Source organism: Emydura macquarii, unplaced genomic scaffold (assembly GCF_026122565.2).
Source record: "Emydura macquarii macquarii isolate MOO-44397 ecotype Brisbane River unplaced genomic scaffold, CSIRO-AGI_Emac_v2 contig_1363, whole genome shotgun sequence".
In the NCBI taxonomy this organism is placed as follows: Eukaryota; Metazoa; Chordata; order Testudines; family Chelidae; genus Emydura; species Emydura macquarii.
Window position 1 is genome coordinate 15,241,681 of NW_027131500.1, and position 23,308 is coordinate 15,264,988.

The following is a 23,308-nucleotide window of genomic DNA, read 5'->3' on the forward strand; positions in this document are numbered from 1 at the left end:
TTTTTTTTTAAGAAAAATATTGTTCGTAGTGGGGAAAGAAATCAGTATTTGGCCACTGAAATGGAAAAACTGGTCAGGAGAAATATTTTATTCGCGAGGCTTCAGGTAGAAAAGAAAAGTACAGCTATAGAAAATACTTGGGGATAACTTATTCAGATAGACTTATCAGATAGACTATATCAAAATCAAATATAAAGGGCCTTTCCCCATTAATATGAGCTAAATACATGGATTAGTTGCAAGTATTTTGTACCTTTTAATTTCTCAGTGTATAACAAAATCAATTTAATGAATGCCACTCGGGGCAAAGGGAACTTGGAAAAACCCAAACAAACTATCAGATCCCTATAGGGGACAATAACCAAGGAATTACTTCACAGCCTTCCCCCTGTCCCTGTAGAAACCCTTTTGTAGGGGCTCACTATGGATCCATAGCTGCAGCTGGCAAGGGGCAGACTGATATGAGAGAGTGGAGCCAAGTGGTTGTGTTTCCTCTATGCGTCATTACCCTACCCTGTGGTAAATCTCCATCTAAATTAGTGTGGTTCTCTTCTGACAAAGCAGCCATCTACGATGGCTTAATGGATTTCCATAGTTATATTTTTTCTTGATATTAACTACTTCACATGTGCTCAGTTTATGAGCAAATTTCCCAATTGCCAACCCTGTGAACTAAGCCTGGAATCTCGGTGTCAGGTTGGCTGAGTTCTTTCCTTCTAATGCATCGTCACCAGTAATAAAATTCTTAAGGCCAAACTGTACCTTCACTTTCCCATTGTCTTTGTGTTATTCCCTCAGTGACACCTGTATAAACCAATTGCCTTCAATGCGTTGGCAGAGATGCAATTTATTGGCCCTGTTATTGAAACTTGGAAAACCGCTTGTATAGATGAACAGGAAAGGAAAGAACCCAAGTCCTGGATGTATTAGTTCTGCAGGACTAACAAGGCAATTATAAAAAAATAATAAAAACTTATTTTAGCCATTGAAGTCAGCAGATGAGACTGAATGTTACTCAGGGAGCATATATGTTGAGTGAGAAGTTCTTGATTTTCATAGTAGAACACCAGGTTTATGCTAAGGCAGCATTACCATTGACACTCCTTTCTTCCTCTCACTATGAGATCACTGGGGGTATTGACTGGCAGCAGAGTCCAGCATGGATCTAGAGAGGGACTGGAAAAGAGTCACAAATGGACACACTTTGGGAGTTAAGCGTATTGTTCATTCTGGGAGTGAAAAGCAAAACCTAAGAGAACAACAATTAAAAAAAAAATTCTTCATGGAGTTTCCAGACCCTCACACTGGGTTGCTCCCATATAGGGAAGTGTTTTCTTGTATTTAGTATTATTGTTGGTAAGGGACTATGGGATAGAGATTACCATATTGTATATTCTGCATTATTGACATACACAGGAGGTAATTAACATGGCTGGCAATTTTGTTTTTGTTTTGTATGTTTTTTTCCCCCATCAGCCTTTTTAATATAGTTGTTTGTGTGTTGATTTTTTTTTTTAAATATATAGTTATATAGCAGGGGTGGCCAAACTGTAGCTTGTGAGCTGCATGTGGCTCTTTTACCGTTAAAGTGCAGCTTGCAGAGCCCCCTGTCCTCCCCACATTCCCATTCACCGCCTCCCAGATGGGGGGGGGGGGAAGGGGAGCTCAGAGCTCGTGCCTTGTGGCAGGGTGGTGGGTGCTACAGGATTCTGTCCAGTAGGGAAGGAGGTTTCGGGGGATCAGTAAATTTGGCCGCCCCTGCTATATAGTAAACCATTCCAGTGATATGAAGTATTGTAGTAGATTTTCTTTTAAAGAAGAATTGTAAGAATTGGAATGATTTAGTCTGAAAATATGTCTTTTACAAAGAGTAAATTATGCAAAGTTATTGTTGCTGCTGATTGCAATTCATTTTGTGTATAATGACAACTGAATGTATACCTAGTCATGATAATCAGATTAAATTGATTTAATCTCAGACTGAACTATGTTCGGCATTAGTCATGGATAATTACTGTCAGAAAGGCCATGTTCTCACCATTCATTTACATAATACAAGCATCCTTTTGGATCTCATATGGATTAATTGCATTTTGTTTAATTGTATTGAAGCTACTTAAAATCTGTACATTGGTAGGTGGTGTAAAACAGGTCATTAACTCCTAGAAAATGGCTAATTTTCTAATGCAACCAGTTTATCTGAATTGCTAGTTATAGGAATACCAGATTTGATGTTGTACTGTAAATGCTCACTACATCCAGTTTTTTTCACATCATTGCTATTCAGTTTGAAGCCTACTTGACATATTAGGCTGGTACTCTTCCCTTCTGTGGAATCCATAGCTGCCATTTATCAGGTTGTTTTCTCTATGAGGAAAAGCATTAGTCCCTTCCACTGCTCTTTGCAGTAAAGACTAAAGTGGGCTCTTGTGCTCACTACTTGACATAAGTATCTAAACAGTCAGCATAGGTAGTAGTGGAGCAGAAACTAGAGGCTTTGTTCTATAGACAACATAGTAATATTGTAATTTCATAACACCAATGCCCTAAAGATACCTTAGTAAAACCTACACCAAAACCTCTCAGTGTTGCAGTCCTTTTCTGCTCTGTTTAGCATATTTGGCCCGTTAGCCAACATATGATTATAATTGTTTTGAGGGCCTGATTTTGTAAATGCTTTGCATGGTCGTTGGGAGTCTCACATATGTGGAATAGAGTTACTCAAACATGTAAGTATTTTCAAGGTTGGACATCTTGTATGCACTGGATTCTAGTGACTAAAAGAACAGATAGGAGAGAAGGGGATAGATAGAATACAGGACAATGGACAAAAAGGAAGAGAGCAAGATAATTGGGGTAGAGTATGTGAGCAGTGAGGAAGACAAAAGACTGAGTGGAAGGCAAACAGCGGGGCGGAGGGAGAGAGGAACAAATGAGGAGGGAGGAGAGAAGAAAAATGGGGTGATCTGAGAAAGAAGCAGAGTGAATGAGCGGAAGGAAGTGACTGTTCTACTCTGCTGGGAGATATAGTTATTTTTTTAATAGAAAGAGAGATGAGAGAAGGGAAATGAACCAGTGAGAATGGAGTGTTCTGAATTTTTTTTTAAAAGAATTCCTTTTCCTATTCCTTTCAGTGGTTTTTATTTTCTTTCCTGAAATACACAGATGTCAATACTTTTAAGAACATAGAAAAAAACCCATTCCTCTTCCTTGGTTCACAGCTCCAAGTCCCCGTCCACAAAAGTAAAGTCAGCTCCTCCAAAACTGGGCTATTAAGTTGGGAGTTATTAAAATCTTCTACTGAGGCTCTGAGTTTAAAAAGAAAGAAAGAAAGAAAGAGGGGACCCACAATCACAAGAGGACCGAGGGTTGATTTAATTCAGAATCTTTTTGTAAACTAAGTGCATGCAACAAATAATTCTTACAGGGCCTGGGAGAAATACTGTATTTTTTAAGCTTTTTGAAATAATAGAGAGAATAGTACTGGAATTTAAAATTATTGCAAATTGATCTTATGGTTACAATTTACTTAACAAAAGACCTGCAGCCGTAGTATATCGTTGTCTCTTCATCAGCCAATTATTTCTTAATTTCCTAAACATTAAAGTGTACCTTTTTCAGAAACCTTACACATCCGATTTGGCTGCAGGACAAGTTTGGCATTCTCCCAGTAGGACATTGCATTATAACTGGATTCTTACTACTTATACAAAGTATGCAAATAAGATGCAGAGGATAATGAGTTGATAAAATCAAGGTGATTTAAAGTGAAACAATGCCATTCATAGTAATACTTACAACATACCCTACTATGTGGATTGTAGAACTATGCTTTCTCACTTCACAGTTCTCACCCATTAGTATCACCAGGCAATTCTTTCCACAATGGCATGTAAAATTTATATGAGATTCATAGGGCTCCACTTTCTGCTTTAAAAGAGAACCTGCAGGTCAGGTGTTATACATTATCCTGGATGTCAGATGATGACGTAATTTTATAGCCTCCTTTTTTTTTTCTTTTCCTCAGGGCACGTGGATCAGGATGGCCCTTTTGGATCTTGTGAAAATAAATACTGTGGTCTAGGCAGGCACTGTGTTGTTAACAGAGAGATTGGCCAAGCTGAATGTGCATGCATGGAACACTGCAAATCTCACTACAAGCCTGTGTGTGGTTCTGATGGAGAATTCTATAAAAACCATTGTGAAGTGCACAGGGCTGCCTGCTTGAAAAAGGAAAAGGTTACCATCGTTCACAATGAAGACTGCTTCTTCAAAGGTAAGTGGTTGGACAAAGTCTGGAATACTCTTATCAGCTACATATTTTGAAGCAATTCAATTAAGGCACCAGCAAAGCTGCACTGAGTGCATTGTGAAGAAGTGATGCAAAAAGTTGATTTGGCAAGTATCTCACTCTAGAGATTTCTTACGGCTGTTTTTTTTCATTTTACTCAACATCCTCTGAAAACAGTTTGTATGAACCTGGATAAGTCAAAGTGTGGCTCTGGGAGCAATACACCCAAAAAGCTATACAAATGTAGCCAATGACCACGTTCATCTTAACATGAAATGTTAGTCCCAATATGCAATGTAAATTCATGTCACTGATACAGGAATGCAATCAAAGACTTCCATGGGGTTCTATGATAGTGCAGGGGTACCCTTTGCAATTCTTGCTGTAAATTGGAGGCCACACTACATGCTGAGACAGCAGTTGGCAGAAGCTACATCTATCATATTAAAGATGAGAGAAGTCACAGCCTGCTCCATTTTATGCAACTGAAGTGCAGCCTTGAGGCTCCTGAAACACTACCAGAACAGTCCGTGATGAAACAATGTTTATATGCACCCAATGTATATGATGAAATTATTTTAATATACATATTTTTCTGAATCATGTAGCTTTTCCTTGTTTGAAACAGAGAGAGGTAGATGGCTTTTCAAGAAAAACTGCTTTTTCAAGTGAGACACTCTTAATGGGCCTGATTAGGTTGAACGAGTTTGCGTGCTTTTTAAGACTGACTTATTATTTTATTAACATTTTTTTATAAGTTATGTATATAAACACTTGCCCTGTATAAGCAATTGTGAACTGCTCAGTGGTCCAATAATGCATATGAAAACAACCACTACAGGAAGATGTCTGCTAAAAACATAGGAAAGAGTTCCATTTCACATAGAACAATACAACTAGGTAACATCTATCACATTTCAATACAATAATTATGAGGAATAGAAATTAAGAGAGACTCAGATTTTTAAGAGGAAGTGTGTATGTATTTTAAATCCGTTAATTATTTTACACTCCGGTGTAAATTTATGCAAATGCTGTAAGTGTTAAAATTTTCACCGTTGAGTTTTCCACTAACTTTAAAGTTTAGAAAGATATATTTAAAGTGGCAAGTTTTATTTATTTTTAACATTTCAAGTGCACCTATTCTAGGTATACTGTGCATGCAAAAATCTCACTGCCTAAAAGAACTGAAGAAAGACTCTAAGAAAAAACTTCTCAGGTAACACAAAAAATTCATCCTCTTCAGTCAAGTGCTTAGGAAAATAAGATAGTTCTTGCAACGTACACTCTGACTTCCACACATTTAGGCAGTGTTGGACTGATGGGGAAAACAAGTGAAGGACCTTCTCATCAGAAAGCTTCCTCCACCATCTTAGCATGCAAACCTGGAGACTGTTAGTTTGTGCAAACCAGGTGATCAGTTAAGAGAAGTAGTCTCTAAGATAGCCAGGAACCAAAACCAGTGAAAGTTTTATAGATAAAAATCTACACTTGTAACTGCAACTGCATTTAAAGTCATGTAATGCATTTAGTTTTAAAATTTTAACTATATGCTTTCTGCAGACCATTAGTATTATATTCTGCATGTGAGAAACACCACTGAAGTGACTAGACTGGTTGCCACATTCTACATTAGCTGAAACTTTTAAGTGATCTTCAGGATACCCCATGTAGGGCGCATAGGAATAATTCATCTGGAGGTGACAAAGCATGGATAACTGATCCATATCTCTAAGAGATCACAACCTCCTTTTTTAAAATTTAAAAAGCAACATGTGTCGCAGGAAGATTAAAAAAAACAGAAAACATTATGGCCATTGCAAGCTTATTACCACAAAGAAGCTAAAGTTATAGGGACACTTTCAGTTCTTTAATACATCATACAGCCCTTACATAAATTTAGAAGGTGAGAACTACAGTATGTTTTTACAAAGAGAATAACAGGGCACTTTTGCATAGAAATAGAAAATGAGATTGTATTTCTACTGAGATTGCTGGACAAATGCTGCCAGAAGTTTTACTGCACTTTTGTTGGCTTAGCTCTACAAGACTGAAATGAACATTGGGTCAAACTATGACTTTGCTGAGATTGCACAGATGAGACTGGGGGCAGAGTTTGACCAATATTGTTTTTCCATTACCTGTTTATGTTAATTATGGGGACATATCATGCTGTTCTTTTTTTTTTTTTTTAAATTTAAGTAGGGACTTTTGCACATGAATGGCATAATATGGCCTCTGGAAATTAAACGGTTCCATTGCAGTCTAAGAGCAGTTGAATTTGTAGATATATTCCTCTTCTAATTAATATAAAGGGTGGCCTATTTTACTATCTGAATTTGTTTTTAAAATCACTGAACATTTTCCCACTCACCAGCCCAGCCACCACACAGTACAGTCACTCTCTATTGCCTCTGTCACCACAGTTATGACAGGAAGTTGGGTGCAGGAATCTGTGTTGTACAGCATCCAATTCAGAGAGAGAATGCAGAAAGGAAGGTCTTGTAAGGAAAATGCATCATTCCTGAAAGGCTGAAGTTACTGGGTCTGGATTCTCACCCACCCTTCACATGCTTTTATGCAACAAGAGAGAGAATGGGCTTTCTTCTCCCTCCCACACAAAATGAATGTAGTTGTTCTGCTTCTCTGACCATCTCATTTTATAGAATCCCCATTCGCCTACCTTGCCTCAGACTTTGGAGGTTGAAGATGAAGTCATTGTGCTTTGGGTTTTTCCTAAAGGCCCTCAATTGCCCACTGTGCTCTCCTTATTCTGGAATGAATAATTCCTTTGTGTCAATTTAAAATGAAAAGGAAAGAGGATTTCATGTTGTGTTTTATGTGTGATTAGCTCTTGCAAGGAATTGTCTGGAATGTTCTAGGGATTCTGAGGTGCCTGAGGTTGAACCGTGCTCAGTAAGGCAGTGTCCTTGAGTAAATCCATAGTCAAAATCTTAAAAGCTAAGCTAGTTTTCCTGCATGACTTTCACTGGAAGGACAAGAGCTAACAGTCAGAATCTGAACCAAAGGCATCTTCAGAGAACAAGAATTCCGTAACCAACAGCAGCTCTCACCTGGGCTGTGCGGCAAGTCCCCTGTATGGCAAAGCCTGGATCCTCATGCACAGAGGATCTGGCCTGAATCGACCATTGGTTATAAGTCATGTTTAATGATTTTGAAACTAAATGCAGAAAACAGCTAAGCATTCTGTATTATCACAGGCAGAGTTTACTCATAGAAATTCATTATTTATTTTAGTAGGAAATAACTTTTTTTTTTTTTTTTTTTACTGTTTCCATACAAGATGCAATAAAGCAGCATCTATTGTCCCTGGCATCATAGATACATTTAGAATTATATAATTATAATGATATTAATATAAAGATTTCAATTTCTGTGTCATGCCTAGTCCCTCAGTTTTCAGACTAGGCAGGCATTTACTTAGTCATTTTTCCTAGAATTTTCCAACTGGTCTAATTCATGCAGTCGTTTCTAACAAGCACAATTTTTTCTAACCTTGACATAGGGTCAGTCTGTTAGAAAACATAATTTACTTACTCAGAGTTTAAATTTAAAGCTTCAGACGGAAACTGAATATAAATCCTAAAACAAAATAATTGAATATAAGAAACATAGCTACATGGAAAACCACTTGCCATTCACTGACCAGAGAATGAAATGCTCTGTGCACCTCAATTAGCATCACAAATAATAGCTTAACAACTATAATTGTTAAAATAATACAATATATGTTTGAATATTTTTCAAATTGATCTTAAAGAACTTCAGAACCCTGGCTTAGTGATGGGAAAATTGCCCTTTGAACAGACTGGTGTGTTTGTGTGTGGGATTGAAGGAGTGGCATATTAGACCAAAAAAAGCTTTTGGTTTATGTGTGAAAACTTCCATTGACATCAGAGAAAATTGCTTGTCTTGTCTGAGGTCAGTATATAGCCCTTAGACAGAAGGAGTAACATTCTGTACTAATACCTGAAATACCTTTGAAATATGTATGTGGGGACTGTGAGCTTTTGAGGAGATGGAGTCAGTACCTCCTCTTATGGTATGATGCCATCCTCCAAAACTGCATATCTTCAGCCATTCACATCTTTGCTGTTTATGATATAACCTATTTGTTTCTAAAGCAGTTAAACAAATTTTTGCATTGGTGCCAAATGGCAAGCTGTCAGTCTGTGTGTATGCTAAGTGAACTGACAGCAGCAGAAGCAACAAATCCATTGTTCTCTCCTCTCCAGTGTCTTTGATAAAGAATGTTCTGATATGGTCATGGGAAGACTCGTTGGACTCTTTGCTGCCTGCACTGTCCTCTGCCATCTTCCTTTCCAACAGTAAATTAAATCTTATGCATCTCCTGTGTGCTGAAGTGCACCAGCATCAAATAGCAATCAAAAGAGAAGGGATACATTGTTTCCTTTCCTTTCCCTGCTGATTGAGTTCTTATGCAAACTGCACACTCTATGACATGAATCGGATGCATCAAGACTGCTAAGCCAAAAAGGATTTTTTTTCCCTTTTGCATAATAGTTTTTTCACTAGCCTTTTACTAGCATTGCTGTGTAGCCATTGGACACACAACAACCATTTAGCAGCATGGCTCAACACTGAGGGTTTTGTCGGATGTTGATCTGTATGCTTTGTGAGAGGGAAGCAGGTGGGGGGAGGGAGGAGAACAGATGTACTCTGCATGGAAACTAACCTCTATATGAAATACCCTGAAAGTAGAATTATATTACTCAACAGTATCTTCTGAGCCAGAGAGATACTCAGCTTCAGAGTCAAGTATCCCCAGCCAATGAATGCAATGTACAGCTACCACTGTCAGAGATGGGATCAAATTTTACCATATGTGGATGTTTAAACCTGTTACTAGTGATATCAAGCCTAAAATATGCTGAACACTTAGCAGAATGTTTGAAAGACCTGATCTGTGCCCCAAAGCGCTTACATTCTAAGAACGTACCAAAGAAGTGATTGCAGTCAGTGGGAAGAGAAGGGGACGGGAGGACAACTGTTATGTAAAAATATATTATATGGTTGGTTCGATTTGTTTTGCATACTGCATGGTGATTTTATTTGATAACGTTTTCGTTTGCAGGATGCAGTTTCTGGACAATTATTTTACACTGTTTTGAAGATAAGAGCAAAAAAACCCAAAACAACCAACCAACCAAACAGATAATAAAGGGTGGGATGAGGAGGAAGAAAGAGAGATTGCTGAGGGGCATGAGGAATTGGGGTAAATTAGGGAAAGGGTGTTTATGTCTGGTGAACTGAAGTGGATAACATAAGACAAAATGAGAAGTTAAAAATTGTCAATTTCTGATGTCAGGAGGCTGAGCTTGTGAGCTCTGTTGCACTCATGCTGCATGTTTGGCTGGCTTTTTGGGTGTAGAGACCACGTACAGGCTACCCTCGATGTCCTCAATCTCTGTCCATGTGCTTTGTGCCCCAAAGTTACTTTTTGACTGGTGTACTGGGAAAATTGAGCAATGGCTGGCTGACACTGCACTATTTGAGGAGGAGGAGGATGATAATTATAAATTACCCCCTGCTAGCTGTTGTCAACCTACCTAACAACTCGCAGTGGGTGGTGATTGCAATTGATTAGAACTGCTCTACTCTGTGCTTCTGCCAGTTTCTTTGTTGCATGTATTCTCAGCTAGTGCTAATGGCCATCTGGCAAGTTTAAAAGGCTAGAATTGTTCTTTTTCTTGGGAACCGGACTTCTTTTTTGTGTGGGACAATGAACCATGTGATTGAGCAGTGATGTCATCAAACATTATAATTGATGCATAACACAGTACATGGCGAGTGTCCAATACTGGACATCAGAGAGACTTTAGTTAGAGCTTTTCCTCTTTAGTCACGTGCACTGCACTGTGTGTTGGCCTCACTAAATCCATGTCTGTAGCTTTGATAAAGTTCTATTTCAATGGTAAACTAGACTGGAAACTCCCCTTTAACACTAAGGATTTCTTTTTCCACTTATATTGGAACACTGACCAGCCTGGACTTCTCTTACAATATGGATTTCTGTACAAAATGCCATCCCCATCTCTAGTCCCGCAGGCTTTAAAGAGGAGCTAGTATAAATGCTGTGATCATCAATTTACTAGGGCTCATCTAGAATAAGAACATTTTTGCAAATAAGCCTTATATATATATAAATCCTGTCTACAGCATTCCCTGTGATGGCAAGGAATTTTTATCCTTGTTTACTTTTTTGTTCTTATGGGGAAACTCTTATTCTAAGTTGTCTGCCTGAGCTGCTCATTTAGTGCCACCATCACTCAAATGCCCAAATCTGTGGGGCCTGGTGCCCATATTTATAGATGTGATGGATACAGTACTAAAGCTACAAATAGGACTAAAATCTTTTGAGTTGTTTTGTAGTAGCTTTGTAGCCGAAATGCTGGAAAACCTGCAAGAATTGGATTGGAGCCTGATGCTCCCCTTTACCCCAATTGCTTTAAAAAACAAAACCAGTTGGGTGAGTTCAGATTTGAACTCCCCTCAAAATTCAGTAGGTTGATTTCAGATTTGGAATATTTGGGCCCACTTCTCATTGCAATACCTTTTCATTTCACTAAACCTTTTTCTTACTGTTTTTTGAAGTTTGTTTTCCGTTTAACCTGATTCTAACTGTTTAGATCCTGGCATTAAAATGCAATATGTAGGCTGATCTTTCTGTTGCCTGTGCAAAATATTAAATTTGATATGTTTTGAAAGAGATGAGACATATGTACTCAATGTGATGTTTGTGTATTTCTGTGTGTATATTTCTTGTATCATTCAAAACATATAAAATTCAGAACTTAATATTTTTAGCTTATTGGTAGCTTAAAAACAGTCACACTTCAATGCTAAATTGTTTTGTTTTCTTTTTCTTTTTAGCTAGTTCTTTTCATTTTACTAATTTTTAGAAGATTCCTGTCCATTGAAATACTATGTTTCCAATAAATTGCTATTGGCAAGGTTCTTGGTCTATTTTATTACTTTGCTGAGATGATTTTTCCATCTTTAACATTTAGATACTGAATTTGATGTCTGCCTTCGGTCTGTCTTCTTTGGAAGTCTCTAGTATTTAGTTTTTCTCAGCTTCAAACCCAATGGGCAGAATTTAACCTATTGTATTTTATTTCATGGTTATAGAGATGTTAGAATATTTCTGTTAGCAGGTTTGGAAACAAAATAGTGACAGAGTGACACCAAGAAGAGTCTTTTTTTTTTTAAGTCAAAATCATTTTTTTCACCAGAAACAAGATTCATAAATTCTCTGGGAGTTTATAACCTCTAAGTTAGTAGTTTTCAACTTGTGGTCTGTGGACTGCTGAGGGTCTGCAGACTGTCTAAGGTTTCCAAAGGGATCTGCACCTCCATTCAAAGTTGTTTAGGGGTTTTCAAATGAAAAAAAGGTTGATAACCACTACTCTAGGTTAATACCTAAACCCATATTTCTCCTGGCCACCTGGAGAGGGAAAAGAACCCCAGACCCATTTCTTCATATTTCTATATTCTGGACATCATATTTATAAACTTTTCACTATAGAAATTTGTTCCTATTTAGAAATGATAGGAAACACTTAAGAGAAGACAAGAGTTGAGGTTTTCCCTATGATGATTCCTGTAAAAGTGGTGTATCAAAACAGCCTCCATTTATTTCAAGTTTCCTTCAGCAAATAAGCCCTCACAACATACATCAAAGAGTGAATGATATGCTGAGCATTACTCCAGGAAATGCAGTTGATGAAATTTGTTTGTTCTATCTTATGAAACTATTATTGAATAGTGCACCCAAGTATTTTCAGATAATATTTTAAAGCTCAATAATGACAGGTATTTAAAGAATAATAGGGTAAGTGAAAGGAATTGAATATTAGAGCTGGTTGGGAATTTTTCAACAAAACAGTTTTTAATTCAAACAAAATCTTGTTGCAGAAACAGATCTGTTTTGATTCAGGATGAAATTTTTGGTCAGAGAGAGCCAGCCCATAGATTAGCCAATAGATTGGTGGTTAGAGCACTCACTTCAAAGGGAGGAGAACAAGGTCCAAGTCCTTGATCTAAATCAGGCAGAGCCACTAGGCTGTTGGCTATTCTGAGCTTGTTTGCTGTCTCTGTGAATTTTTATGAAAGGTCACATTTTCATTCCAAGGTAGAATGAAACCAGATATCAAATATATTCACTAAATGGAGTTCTTGTTTTCTGGCCAGCCCTACTGTATACTATTTTGCAGGAGCTCAATAAAGAATGACGTTTTAGGGGTGGGGTGCAATAGAGGAAAATAAATATTCTCTGCCTCAAAGAAAATATAAAAACTTAGGGCCAAATTCTTTCAATAACATATATACAATTCCCATTGACGTCAGTTACATAGATTCTGGACACTTGCATTCATTATCTATAATGTACGTTAATTGATCAACATTTCTATAGAAAATAAGAGAATAGATATTATGATGATACTTTGTGGTTGTCTCTCATTGCAACAGAACTTCCATTTACGGTATCCTGTATCATTTCAAGCTGCCTACATACATATTACTGTGAATTGCCTTAATTTTTCATATAATTTTTCAAAGCATATTTATAAATGTTTGAAATCCTAGAGAAACATTTTTATTTTTGTAATGTTACTATTGCTGATTTAATGTGAAAAATGAAACGGTCACTCCATATTTCATTATAAACCATCAAAAAAAAAGGAAAATGGAAAGTCCGTCTTTCAGAGCTGCACCAGAAGACTGTGGTGTGAAGAAAGTTGCCTTTTAATCTACAAACTAATCTTCTGTAAAGCATACAAAATCTTTGACTTGCTGCACTAGGCATTAAGACTTACAATCCATTCATATGACTATCATTATTCTTATATTTTATTAAAATGCATTTAAGTGTCTTCACATAGGGAAATGGTCGATTAATTTTTAAATAACCAAACAGTAATCAAAGTGCTTACATTGAAAAAATTAATAGGGTTAAATATGGGGTGAAATGTTATTAAAATGTCTTGTTTCAAAATTTTGTTGCAGAGAATTTGTCAATCACCAAACATTTTTTTTCTTTTGAACTGTGGAGATATGAATTAAATCAGCAGGACTATCCTTCTTTTTCTCTGCTCCACAAATCCTTGTTTCTTTTTCACTTCCACTGTCCACCAAGATCCTTGCAGAGACCTGCAGTCCCACCTCTGTGCCCTGAGGCCATTCCTTCTTTATTGCCCCCCTGCAAACTTGAGCGTCCTTCCTCTTTCTCCACTGCAGCTTATTGTCCTGAGCCAGAGCTGACTACTCTCTTGATTTTGGCCAGTCTCCCAACTTTTGGCCAGTTTCTTCAATCTTCCAGGCTGCCTGAGGTTATGTCTCTCTCCCATGCGGTTGCTATGCATCTGCTGCAGCTGTAAGACTTTCAGCCATATGTATGGAGTGTGTGTGTCTGTCCTTGACATTTACAGTTTCTGGGATTGGAGGGAGCAGGAAGTAGGCTGGTTCTGCCATGTGCCTGTTTCTACTCCCCTGCAATTGCACAAATGTAACTGGAAATAGAAGACTGTTTGTTTTTGCAAGCAGCACCTCCGTGTCTGCATCTCTCATTCCGGATCCATGGTGCTATAATGCAGATAGGCTTTACAGACTGGGATGGTGACCAGCCTGGGGGCAGGTAAATGTGGGAGCAGGAGTAGAATTGAGCACAGCAGTGGTGAAATCCCCTCAAATGGGGCGTGCAGATGAGAGGCAGAGTTGAGGGGATGTTAACTGAGTATGCAAATGTTGTGTAAATATCAATATAAATATTATGTATTTAAGTTCTCTGCAAATGTATAGAGGACCAGTGAGAATCCTTCCTCTTTTTCCACTGCTGTCCAAGCCCTGAGGGACTTCCCAATTCTGTCTCTCCCTTCCCCACATGGAGCACTGTGAATCTTCACTGCTCCTGTCCACTCTGACTTTTCCTTAGGACTTTTCCTCCTCTCATTTTCCGCAGAGGGCCCTTCCTTCTCCTCCTGTTCATACTGTGCCCCCTTTTATCGTCTTCCTTTTCCTTTCTGTGTCATATGGATGCATGGATAAACCTTCTCAGGGTTGCAAAGTGAAAGGAAAAAGAGGCACAGATATGACACATACTGTGGCTGACACACCCATATTAATAACAGACTAGGTTGACTGCTACTTGATGGACCCTTCTTCAGGTAACATGGTCACAAAAAATTATTCCTACATATAACTTGGGCCATTTGATTGGCAGGGAAGGGAGATGTAAAGAATAGGGCAGCTACTATGCTTGTGTGTTTTCCCACTCAGCCTCACAGGAAAGTTGCTGCTAGCCAGTTGAAGACAGGCAGAAGGCTGGAGCAGGACAACTGTGCTGTGGCTTCCCTGATCAGTGCTCCCTCCTACTCAGTTTCCATGAACACTCTAGCATACTGGGGTTGCCCCCCCACTCAAAAAAAACCCCTTGAATGTAAACTTTGTGGATCCCATCACAATGCAAGGCCTGGATCAATGGATCTATGACTCCTGCCTTAATTAACTTCTGATTTTTGGCAAGAAAACTAATTTTGCCTTAGTGTCTGAAATAAATTTATATATATAGATAACTATAAAAATAACACGAACAAAATCTATTCTACTTTAGCTATTGTAGTAAACTTAATATAGGCTAAGCTTGTAAACTACCCAAAGCTAGCTGGCAAAAAGATCTATAGCATTGCAAAAATGAGATGGAAAGGGAAGGAAGATGGTATTGTACCACCATTTATAAATGATTAGGGGAGACTGCCTGAACAAGTGAAGATGTGGAAACATTACTCTGAGAGCATCTTAAATGAGCCAAACTCCTTTAGGGTGTTGAAAATCTTGTGATCCTAATGTGGTGCCTAAGCCTGACATAACAAAGGTGGAGGTGAGAAATACAGTCCAGGAAACCAAGACTGGTGCAGTGATGGCAGACCTGGTGAAAAACTTGGAGAGCAGAGATATAAAGAGGATGAGCAGAGTAGTTAAAGCCGTTCTGCAAAGCAAGAGAATTCCCAAAGACTGCTCCAACTCTATCCTGGTCCCAGTACAGAAAGTAAGCACCCATGAATGTGGAAGATATTGAGGGATAAAGCTATTTGTTGCATGAGATGAAGGTATTGGAATGGATCCTGGATGCTAATAGTAGGACAATGGTGGAACCCCTCCTCAAACATGACTAGTTTGGCATAGGAAAGGATGGGGAACAACAGATAACATGTTTGTAATTTATCAAGGGATAGAGAAATGACTGTTGTATCAGCAGGATAGCGTCTGGTCTTTTATAGACCTAGAAAAGACATGATCAAGGGGAAAGAAGATGCTGTAGGCTGGTGGCACGGTCCAGCCGGGGCGTCACAACCCTTCCTCGGGTCCAGGCTCCAAGGAAGGCCACAGTGCCTTGGTTAAGGGGAATAAGCAGTGCCGATTATAAGTCTTTAGCCCCGGCCCCTGGTGGGGTGGGCTTCCCTCACAGTCTGTAGCCCTCTGGCCCTCACGTAGGGAACGGCTGATAAGGAATCTATAGTCCTGGCCTTCCAACAGGTGGGACTGGTAAACAGTCTATTGCCCCCGGGCCTCAGACGGGGCGGGGCAAGCATAGCAGTCTACAGCCCCCGCCTTCCAACAGGTGGGGCTGTTAAGCAGTCTGGTGCCCCCAGCCCTCAGGCAGGGCAGGCAAAGGTCTATAGCCCCCGACCTTCCAATAGGCGGGGCTGTTAAGCAGTCTGTAGCCCCTGGCTCTCGAGCCGGCGGGACTGGTAAACTTGATATCCTCTGGCAGGCGGGTTCAGAGGAGCCAATCACTCCTGGGGTGGTTAGGGAAGAGGGAGGGGGGACGCAGGCCCATCCAACTCCACTGCATCCCAGCCCAGGGCCCTATCAGTGGCAAAGTGGTTTGTATTGAGTCAGCGGAGCTCCAGCCACAACACATTGACTGGTTTGGCCACTGCCTCAGCTGCTCTCTAGTTAGCTGTCCCTGGGCTACTTCCTTCCACCCAGTCCCCACATACCTGCATCCAGATGTCTCCCTCTGGGTTGCTGGGGTAGACGGCGAGCGGGAGTCCCACCAGTTCCTCACCACTGACCGGTGGCAGGTCTGGGAACTCTTCAGGGTCATCATCAGCAGGCAGCTTGTCCAGATCGCAGGATCCCAGGGGGTCCTCTAGCACACCAGGCTCAGTCCGTTCTTGTGGGTCCCCAACGTCAGGCAGCTCCTCCAGCTCAGGGTCGGCCTCAGGGGGTTTCTCCCACCCAGTGGTCTCAAGTAACTGCTCCCAGCTACTGGGGCCTGGCGGCCCTATCCAGTCGCTCGGGCCTGGTGGCCTGGGCAGGCCTTGAAGGCTCTGGTCAGTGGGGCAGTTGCTCTGCAGGGCCTGGGTCAGCTTTGGGGAAGACACATCTGTCTCCAGCAGCAGCTTCCCCCTGACTGAGCTGCTAGGCTGGCCTTTTATGGTGGCCTCTCTTGTCCTGGCTCCATCCCTTTTCTCCTGGGGTATTCGACATGTAAGGCCAGAAGGGGGGCTTTGCAGGGCCTTGATCTGCCCAGCAAGGGGGTTGCAGCTTGTCCTTAGGCCCAGGGTCCAAGGAAGGCCCCAGTGTCTTGCTACACATGTTCACACCAGTGCTGGGGAAATATGGAGTGACTGAGGATTTAATAACTGTAATGAATGCCCTATATAGATCACCTAAAACACTGATCTGAACATGTTTTGGAACAATAAGTCCTTTTGAAGTGAAAGCCAGACTGCATCAGGAGTTGGCTCTAAGTCGCTGCTATTTATCATATTGATGGACTATGTCAGTAGGAAGATCCCAATGGGGAAAGATGAGAAGCTGCTATATGCAGAAAATATAGCACTAACGGCATCCTCCAAAAAAAAGAAAAAAAATCTAGAAGAAGGAGTAAACCTGTGGTATGACCAGCTAAGCAGGCATGGGATGAAAATGATCATGATTAAGATGGAGCTTGTTTGGGTCAGTAAAGGAGGACATAGAGATTAATTGAGTGAGAATAAACCAGACTCACCATGGAAATTGGTGAGCTTTTATGTGAGATACTTGGGGGTCTAGACTTGGGGGTGTTAAAGTGTGGAATGACATCTCAGGGGTAGTGCATGACAAACGTATGCCACTGAGACTAAAACCCAACTGTAGAGAACAATGGTGCACGCAGAAGAGCTGTATTGTGCAGAAGTATGGGCAGTAGAGATGGCAGATTCAACACCTACAGATATTGAGATGACATGAGGTGTCTTTGTGCCATAAGATGAGTTGCATAAAGAGACAGGAAATGAAAGTATTAAGATGGAAGTCAAAGTCTGTGATGTGGCTCACAAAATCCAAGAAGCATAACTTTGCTGATGGGATGCATGCAGAGGATGAATTAAAGACTCCTGGTGAAGATAGCATGGTAGAAGAGATTGATGGGAAAGATACACAGAGGAAAGCTGAGGAAGTGATGGATGGATTGATTGTACCAAAGAAAATGGTAAGCAGATGGACATTAGGGCTACATGAGACAGACAAAGATAATGAATGCTTACATGACGACGCAACCCCAGTTCATGTGATCTGTTTAAAACAATTACAGATCAGCAGAATGAAATGGCTGTATTCATCGATTAGTTTATACTGCAGATGTTTTGTGCAAATACTCTGACAAAGGCATCTTATCTCTGCTTGTTGCCATAGGATATACCCACAAGAAGTGCTTCCAAGGTTGTAAATTCTGGATTAGCATGCAGTCAGTAAATATAGCTGCAAAAGACAATACAGGTTAAATTGTCTCAACTCTAATGGATAGGAAAGGGTCTACATCTGTATTGGAATCTGGATATTTCTAAAAGTAATCTCTCAGCAACTGGTAAATGAGGTCTTTTTACAATGAATAATGGTCATATTCATTTGATTGTAGGTGCTGGAAAATGTAGTTTATAGATTAAACAAGGTTAAATCTGTGTTTTGGGGTTTTAGATAGGATAGTTTAAACTGTGGTTTATGTGGGATTACTTATTCACTTCTTAATGTAGCAGGTTTTCGATCTTAACAAGTAATATGCAGGTGGTGTTAATGTTTATAAATAATTAGATGGAATATGATGTTATTTTTGGACTTCATTTATTTTATTATATAATAATTTAGTTTGATTAATCAAGTGCACTTGTCTAAGTTTCAACTGCTGTATAAATCATTTAGGAAAAAAATCTGATGGACTGATGTCTATATAAAACACCTTGGTCTGCTGCAAATATAGTTCCCGCTTTTACTCCATTTAACATCCCCACAACTTCTGCACCCACCACCGATAAGATCAGTCCACTCCCTCAGAGAGAGCCTGGAAAATCGGCCTTTCCACATGCTCTTAAGGCCTATACATTTCAATATGATTGAACCAAATGCCAGAGTTGAAAAATTCTCTTCTACCAATCCTATCCCATTTAAACCAAGGAGCAGCTGGCAGGAATTACTTCAGAGGTGGAGGAACCAAGGTGGTGGAGCAGATAGAGCACCTTCAATAGAAATATTATGGTGGCTCTGCTCATGTGTAAACTCACACATGCCCGGAGGGAAGGGAAGGGGAGGGTGGAGTCGAGAGTGGGATCCAGCAGGACTGAAGTGGGCACTATGGGGTCTGGGATCAGGCCAGGGAGCAGGACCCTTCCGTGACCAGGGCAGCTACCTGAGAATGCCAAGGTCAGGGCAGGCTATAAAAAGGGAGCAGATTCTCCCAGCACTGGTGGGTGGCACTGAAGCCAGACTTCCCAACCAGCCACAAACTGTGCTTCTGATTCCCCCAAACCGGTTATCAAGAAGCCAGACCACTAATACACACATCCCCCTTTACTGCATTCCAGTCTCTGGCTCCCAGTCAGCCACTAGGTCCAGTAAAGAGACCGGTTGTTTAAACTCTATGCTTTTTACTAAAAAGGTTCCCTCTGACCCCAAAGGGTTAGCCACAGTACCAGATCAATATAAATTTGGATCTTACCCAAAATACCACGCTGCCAGCCAATACTTTAGTAACTAAAACTAAAGGTTTATTGTAAAAAGAAATAAACCATAAGAGAGATGTTTAAGGGTCAAAGCAAATCAGATACAAACAAATGATTGAAAGTCCATATACATCAAGTTTCTGGGAGAATTGTGGAGTTTGCAGGCTTGTACAGTTCCTCTGGCATACATCCAGTATCTGGATGGGTCTTAGTCCTTTGTTTCAGTTGCAAGTGAATTGGTCCAGAGGCAGGTGTGTGGCTGTAGCTGAACAGGAACAAAAGACAAAATGGTTTCCCAGGCCACTGCCTTATATACCTTCTGGCCCTGGCCATGCTGCCTGTGGAATTTCACAGGAACCAAAATGGAGTCCAGAGTCACAGGAGCAAGTTCTGGTGACTCATTAGGTGATGCTGGCTTCTTCCCCTGGGCCCCTTGCACCTGGGAATGTCTTAATGGGCCATTAAGCAGGCTATTGTTCTGCAGCCGTCCTGTCTGGGGCGTTACCCAGCCAGCACAATTTGAAATACAGATATATCAACCATATTCATAACTTTCATCTTACATATAACACGTGAACATAAACATCATCATCTTACTTAGCACATTATAACCTTTCTAACTGTACCTGACATGGCATATCTCACATGAATTATTATGATTTTGACATATTGATGTTAAATCATATGTTAAATGCCCCCCCTCCCTCCCCCCCCAATCTAACCAGCATGATACTTCCTTCCCCTCTGAATTTACAGATGGCAACTCCCACAATATCACTAGAAAAGAGGTGATCTCAAATGTAGCCATGGCACAAACCATTTAGAACTTTGTAAACCAAAAATTATACCTTTTCTCAGAAACTAATTGGAAGACAGTGTGCGCTAGTGAACACATTATATCTGTGCTCTGTATGTAAAATCCTCTTAATAAGTAGAGAGTTGCATTAGGCACTATTTCATGTTTTGGAACAATGTTTATATGTAGCTGTTGTAGAGAACATTGCAGCAATTCATTTGCAACCTGACAAAGGCATGGTAAACTGAAGTGAGGTCTTCATCTGAAAGAACAGGTATTAGAAGACACTGCATCCCTAAATGAAGACAAAAGTTTATTTCTCACTTCCTATCAGTCCACCAGTTGAGCAGATGTTGTCTTGACAGCATTCTCCTTTGGAGGCATTGGAAACTGCTACTTTAGTTAGCCAAGAGGCTGGACAAATTCTGATCGGAAGGAACAATCCAACCTCATAAAACTAATCAGCAATCAATGAAATGACAGTGTCCACCACAATCACTGCAAATCATAGTAAAAAAATAAGACCAAAGTGACCATCTATGTGTATTGAGCCAGAACTCACTCTCGTTCTGGGTGTTTCAGTTCTCACAAAAATGAGTGATAATCTTTCCTTTCCTCTTAACTGACATATGATGTTATGGTTAACAGTGTTATAGCCATGTTGGTCCCAGCATATTAGAGGTAACATCTTTTATTGGACCAACTTCCATTGGTGAGAGAGACAAGCTTTTGAACAACACAGTGATCTTCTTCAGGTCTGAGCTCTGTGTAGGTCGAAAGCTTGTCTCTTTCACCAACAGATGTTGGTCCAATAAAAGATATTATCTTATCCACCTTGTCCCTCGAACATGATATCTAGTTACAGTTCTCATGTGTGTGGGGTTGGATAGTCCTATCCAGGCACTTTATCACCAAAGCCAGAATGGGAGCAATTATGGCGGAGCAGTCAGAAAGCCAAGTCAAATGGGGGAAATATGGAATATGTCTGAGAACCTATTATAGGGATCTGTTCTAGATAAGCATTGTTGGAAAAAAACCAGATAGTACTTATAAAGACTTGGTTTAAAAGTCTTTTCATCTGTAGGAAAAAGTACTAAAGACAATAGGGATAAAGCTGAATAACACATAAGCGACAGTGGAAAAATTCTTCATATCTTGCAGAAGGCCTGTGTAAGCCTCCATGATCTTGCAGTGAGCGCCATTTAGGTCGATGCCTGTAAATTGCTGATGTTCATTTCTTTGTAGGGACCTTAGAACTCAACTTATGCTGGCAAAAGTGCAAGGATCATAATGAGGTTTATTGCAAGATACTTGGTAGAACATGCAAGTATCGTGTTTATTTAGGGATATATTCCACATATGGTTCTTGCATCATTTACAGATGATCTTAAAACATTTTTTGGTATGGGAAGAAGTTCTGTTAGGACACATAAAAATAGAATAAACTAAACATCTATGCTATAAAGAGCCCTCTTTTTCCTTTCAGAATTAAAACATAACAAATCCCTTCCTCTCCTTCCCCTCAGACCAAGTCAGTGGTTCCAAAATGATGCAGAGGGGAAAGGTGGGCAATTAAAACCTCAAGCACTGCAGATTGTACATTCACCTAAGTTATAGTGGAGAGCACCTTCTGGCAGGAGAAGTCCCAATTTTGTGTTTGTATCATTGCTGGGGATAAATGTGTTAATAAGCATCAACCCATTACATACTCTGCATTTAAATAATTATATAGAATTAGTATTCCGTTAGTTAATTTTTGCACAAAGATTAATAAAGTCAGAAATTGCTTGTTGTGGAATCAGCATTTTTAGTTAACACATTAAGAATGTATGTACATTATAGAAAACAATACATTCTTGGAAGGAGTTACTGGGTTTAAACAAAAACAAAAATAAAACTATTTAACCCTAGTTATGATGTAAACTCTATTGAAGGGAACCCTGATTAAAGTTATATTATTTTTTAACATCTCTATCGAATCTCCGCATCATATAAGCAGTATGTTATATATCTATATAACTATTCACTTTGCACATCTTCCCTTATTTTTTATATACAGCAAATAACTCAGCATCTAATTGTACTAAAATATATTGACTCATGCAGTGTAGGAGTTTCAAGACCTTCTGTGCATTGCACTCATTTTTTTTCTCAAAATATTTTTTTCAGATCCTTGTAAAATGAATTAGCAAGATTATTGAGCTTTATCACTTAGTGAGTTTAATTGCAAGTGAAGACACTATCTGCATGAATGCATTAATGCTTAAAAACACCTACATACCTGTCAAGTGCAATACAGTAACTCTCCAAAATTAGTATAATTTGACTTCACTAATATTTTGTGAGCAAGCGAGATCTTTGTTTTGTAGAAAGAGATACACATCTTGTTCACGCTGTTCTGAAGATCGTATATTTACCATGTGCTGTAGCTAGAACATATATAACATAATTTATAAGTTGGTCTACACGGTACTAGATTTTTCATAAAGGATGAAATTCCTCTTCCCCATTCTTTTCCCATCCCCAGTACAACACAAGTAATCAAACCCTGTGTGGAGAGTTCTGTCTGTGTTAGAATCCGGCTTCCTTCCCTGCACCATGACCAACAGTTATGTTGCAACTGCAACATAGCTCCTCTGTGTTCCTTTGGAGGGGGAATTGGGACACTAGATATGTGATAGTGGAGATCCAGAAGACCAGTCTTTAGCTCTCCCCATACATTAGCCAATTCAGGATCACTGTAGAGCCTCCCTTTCACAGCACTAGTGGAGCAGAGCTTGCTGAATGATTGCTCCACCCACCTGCTTGAACAACAGGGCAGGGCTGATGTGGTACATGGGGCTTCGACAACTGGGCAACTTTCATCTAAAACAAAGTAATTAAAAATGAGAACAAACACTTCGCTTAGTGTGTTAAAATAAATATCAGCTCTCTCTACTTTGGGGGAGTTTCTCCTAATGCAGGAGCAAAAGCATAGGCAACAGTGGCCAATAATGCATCAATGTTCTGCCTGCTCTCTCAACTTCAGCTCTCTGTCAGGTATAATTCCAAATGTTACTTTTAATCAGAGATGAGAAGTGATAGTAGACAGTAAATCCACTTACATTTGAACTATCCAATCATAAATTTAAATAAAACAGAGAAAATTTATTCTTTACACAGATGTTTACATGAAATATATTTTCAGAATTCAGA

The 23,308-nt window shown here is 39.7% G+C and overlaps 1 protein-coding gene across 1 annotated transcript in view; it reads left to right on the plus strand.

Moving 5' to 3' along the window:
- FSTL5 (follistatin like 5) overlaps positions 1 to 23,308 on the plus strand; it is a 488,015-nt gene that overhangs the window by 147,183 nt on the left and 317,524 nt on the right. Inside the window, exon 4 of the mRNA XM_067551803.1 lies at positions 4,028 to 4,276. Coding sequence (XP_067407904.1) covers positions 4,028 to 4,276 — 249 coding nt within the window. The remainder of the gene's footprint in view (positions 1 to 4,027; positions 4,277 to 23,308) is intronic.